This window comes from Austrofundulus limnaeus, unplaced genomic scaffold (assembly GCF_001266775.1).
Source record: "Austrofundulus limnaeus strain Quisiro unplaced genomic scaffold, Austrofundulus_limnaeus-1.0 Scaffold123, whole genome shotgun sequence".
Lineage (NCBI taxonomy): Eukaryota > Metazoa > Chordata > Actinopteri > Cyprinodontiformes > Rivulidae > Austrofundulus > Austrofundulus limnaeus.
Genome location: NW_013952525.1, coordinates 278,165 through 281,847, shown reverse-complemented (window position 1 = coordinate 281,847; position 3,683 = coordinate 278,165). Strand labels below are relative to the sequence as shown.

The 3,683-nt window shown below is 45.5% G+C and overlaps 1 protein-coding gene across 3 annotated transcripts in view; it reads left to right on the top strand.

Annotated features, from left to right (window-relative positions):
• Positions 1-3,683, top strand: part of rasgrf2a (Ras protein-specific guanine nucleotide-releasing factor 2a) — a gene marked incomplete at its 5' end in the record, with an annotated part of 54,347 nt that overhangs the window by 22,559 nt on the left and 28,105 nt on the right. For 2 of the 3 annotated variants that reach the window (XM_014015104.1, XM_014015102.1), the window contains 3 exon segments: positions 2,342-2,590; positions 2,746-2,838; positions 2,917-3,425. In XM_014015104.1, the coding sequence (XP_013870558.1) occupies positions 2,342-2,590; positions 2,746-2,838; positions 2,917-3,425 (851 nt within the window). 3 annotated transcript variants of the gene reach the window in all.

Here is a 3,683-nt window from a genome sequence, read left to right as displayed (position 1 = left end):
GTGAAGCTGCTGCACACAGAGTTTCTGGGATCAGCTGACCTGCATCCAGAACCTGATTTACAGAACTGTGGGTCGAACAGCAGGGCAGGTCCCGAAGAAAACCAGTTAAGAAATTGAGAAGCTAAACGAGTTAAACCGTTTTTGAAGCGAACACAGCAGGATAAAGTATATGGACTTTGATGCGATCATCCGGACATTGAGAACAACAGACAGAGTTTTATGTCACAGGGGGAGTGCCGAGCTCGCTCGAGGTGATAGACGCATGCGCTATATGCGTAACGTGAAAGCTGACTACAGTTGTAAAAAAGATTAATTAATTAATTAATTAATTTGTCTTAAAATACAGACATTCTTACCTCAGCTTAGAAGGCAGAGGGTGTCGGTCTTTTCCTCTCAGATTCAGCTTTCAGAGCATGAAGCTAATGTTTACTTACAATGCTAATGCTCTCTTACTCTCTGGCGCTCAAGAGGTAGAGGAGCCAAATGGCTGGCTCACTGCTGCCAACTAGTGGTCAGAGGCTGAACTACAACACAAAAATGAACGGCTGACAGGAAAGTTGACATTTTAAACCTTAATAAAAAATTGATACAGGGCTTTAGAATATCAATACAGTATCGGGAAATGAATTATCGCAATATTTCAGTGTATTGATATTTTCTTACACCACTAGTGTATTCGCATTTATTTAGGGTGTATTCACACCTGACACATTTGATCTGTTTTAAACAGACCAGACCCTGTTGGTCCGGACTTTTTAAGCAGGTGTGAATAGATTCAGGTGAACCCTGGTGAGGACCRAAAACCGACATAGACCCATTTTTAGGGTGTATTCAGACCTGACAATTTGGTCTGCTTTAAACAAACCAGAGTTTGTTTCCAGCGTTGGTCTCGGTCCGCTTCTAAACGAACCCTGGTGCTGTTCATTTCAGTTCGCTTCTGGTGTGAATACAGACCGGACTCTAATCGAACTAACTGCATTAAACATGCACCTTTTTGGACTTCACAGGCCACCGTTGCTGAGCTAAATAAACTGAAATCATACCTGTTTCATCGTCTCCTGTTAGCAGCTCTGCTGCAGCATGTTGTGGGTCAGAACACGCAGAGCACCTCTCCTTTGGGTTGCCGGACACGTTTACTGACGCCGCTCCAAAATTAGAATATCATCACGGAACCACCATTAAATTAGCTGCTTCTGACATTTTAAATGCTATTGCAGTTGTACTATCAGCAAAAATGTGTGCATCAGAACCGCAGCATGCAGGACTTCCTTGTTTTCTTCTGGATCTGTGGCTCAGTCCCGCCCCCGTCCTTTTCTGTCCAATGGGAGCAATGATCATCAGCCTCATGGCTTTGTTTACAACTCAAAGTTTGTTTGCAAAAAAGCACAATGTGAATGCAAACCGCACCAAACGAAAAAAATAAAGTCCACTTTAGGTCCGGACCAAACAATTGGACCAAAGGACTTTCCTGGTGTGAATACACCCTAAAAGTGTCGGTCCGCTTCCAAAAGAACTCTGGTGTGGTTCGCTTCTGGTGTGAATACAGACCTGCCTCAAAACAAACCAACCTTTTTTGGACTTAAGCATCATGGTAAAAATGAGCCCTTTATTTTAAAAAAAGTCTGCTTTAGGTCTGAATCAAACAAGTGGACTTTCCTGTTGTGAATAAGTAAAAAAAAAACATTTATAGAAGAAACAATGTCTGACATTCATCACTGGTAAAGAAGATGAATTTTTTTTTCCCAACATTCTGGCTCTTTTCTTGTGAAGGCAACAGTGCAGCGGATTGCTCCTCTTCCTCTGTTTCTTCACCTGAGATGCAAATGCCCCAGCTCTCAACCAAACGTGGATCACAAACAACGCTGGGCTTTGAGAATAAAGAGGTTTTTGCCCTAGTCACCACATGTGGGCGGGTTAATGCTAAATGCAGCACAATACCTCATTTAAATATGGAAAAACTCCACCTGCACAGAAACACACTGTTTGTTTGACAACAAAATTTGAAACACTAATCTTCCTTTGCAAAAGCTTTTGAGAATTTGACAAAAACTGAAAATGAACCCAAGACAGATATTTGGATGAATCTGGGCCTGTCTTGTGTACAGAGCCTGTTCTTTGTCATAAAATAACGTAGAAGTGTTCAACTGGTTCAGTGTGTCGTGTTTTCTGTTTTGAGATTAATGCTGTAACAAAAAAAGGAGACGAGGTCAACGCACAAAGTCAAAACACAGATGAATAAATGACACAAACAAGCAAGAAATCTAAATATTTTCAGCCTAATGTTGTAGAATAAGTATAATGATTCATCATAACGATTCAGTGCTGTGTGGTTTTTATTTAGGTCTGACGCCCGGCTCCATAAAGACGACGTGGACATTTGTTTCAGCAAGACGCTGAATTCTTGCAAAGTGCCACAAATCCGATACGCCAGCGTGGAGCGTCTGCTGGAGCGCCTGACAGACCTGCGCTTCCTCTCCATCGACTTCCTCAACACCTTCCTCCACACTTACAGGATCTTCACCACCCCCACTGTGGTCATCGACAAGCTGGCCGACATCTACAAGAAGCCGTTTACGTCCATCCCTGTGAGGTACTCAGAGCTGAGGGTGAAGCAGTCTGTAGACATCATCACACTGATCCATCCGTGTGTTTTCACTCTGCTCACCTGTTCATCCTGTCCTTCACTCTTTCTTTTCTCATTGTTTATTCATGTTCATCCTCCCTGCCTTCCTGTCCCTGCTGCAGCGTTGAGCAGCACTCATATGACCGTCTCTCCATCATGTCTCTGTGTCCTGACTACAGTCTGAAGATCACACAGCTGGCTCTGGACCAGTCCAAGTAAATGCAACCAGCTGGACTGGAGATTCACTCCTGCTCTGGTCAGAGCTGCAGATGAACTCCTTTGGTTTCTTTCAGGTCTTTGGAGCTCTTCTTCGCCACCAACCAGAACACCTGGGGTAACGACCCGCTGAGCAGCAAATCCCCGAGGCTCTGCCGCAAGTTTTCATCCCCTCCTCCCATCTCCATTCCCTCCTGCGCCTCCTCCCCAATGCACTGCCGCAAGCTCTCCCTCAGCTCGCCCGTCAGCGCTAAAGTGGGAGCTCTGGATCTGTCCACGACGCCCTCCTCCTCCGCGGCCAACTCTCCCACTTCCAGCTACGGTCCTTCCATCTCCTCTCCTCCTCCCAGCTCAACCAGGCCTCTGTCTGGCTTCTCCTCCCCTCCGCCCACCGCCACATCCTTGCCGAGCTTCCCACAGGCCTCGGGGGCGTCCTCGCTGCCTCCGCTCTCCACCAAGGCCCCGCTGGACCTCAGTCGTGGGCCCAACTCTCCAGAACTGAGTCCAGCTGCGGGGGAGGACGTCACCGGAGAGCTGCCTCGCCTCGATGCCTTCTGTGGGAAGCTGAGGCGCAGCTTTCGCAGAGGTAAGCAGCTGGAGCCTTCCTGTCCCACGAGTCCACATGCAGTCAGGTGCTTCAGAGTTGGCTTCTAATAAAATATTCCTGTAATTCATTAATGAGCTCCAACTGTGACGAGTTCTGTAGAGACATCTTTAAAGCTGTTAGCATAATTTATTTTATTTTATTATTATATTATAATTATTTTATTTACAGCGGGTAAAATAAGTATTGAACACGTCAACATTTTTCTCAGTAAACATATTACTAGAGGTGCTAATGACA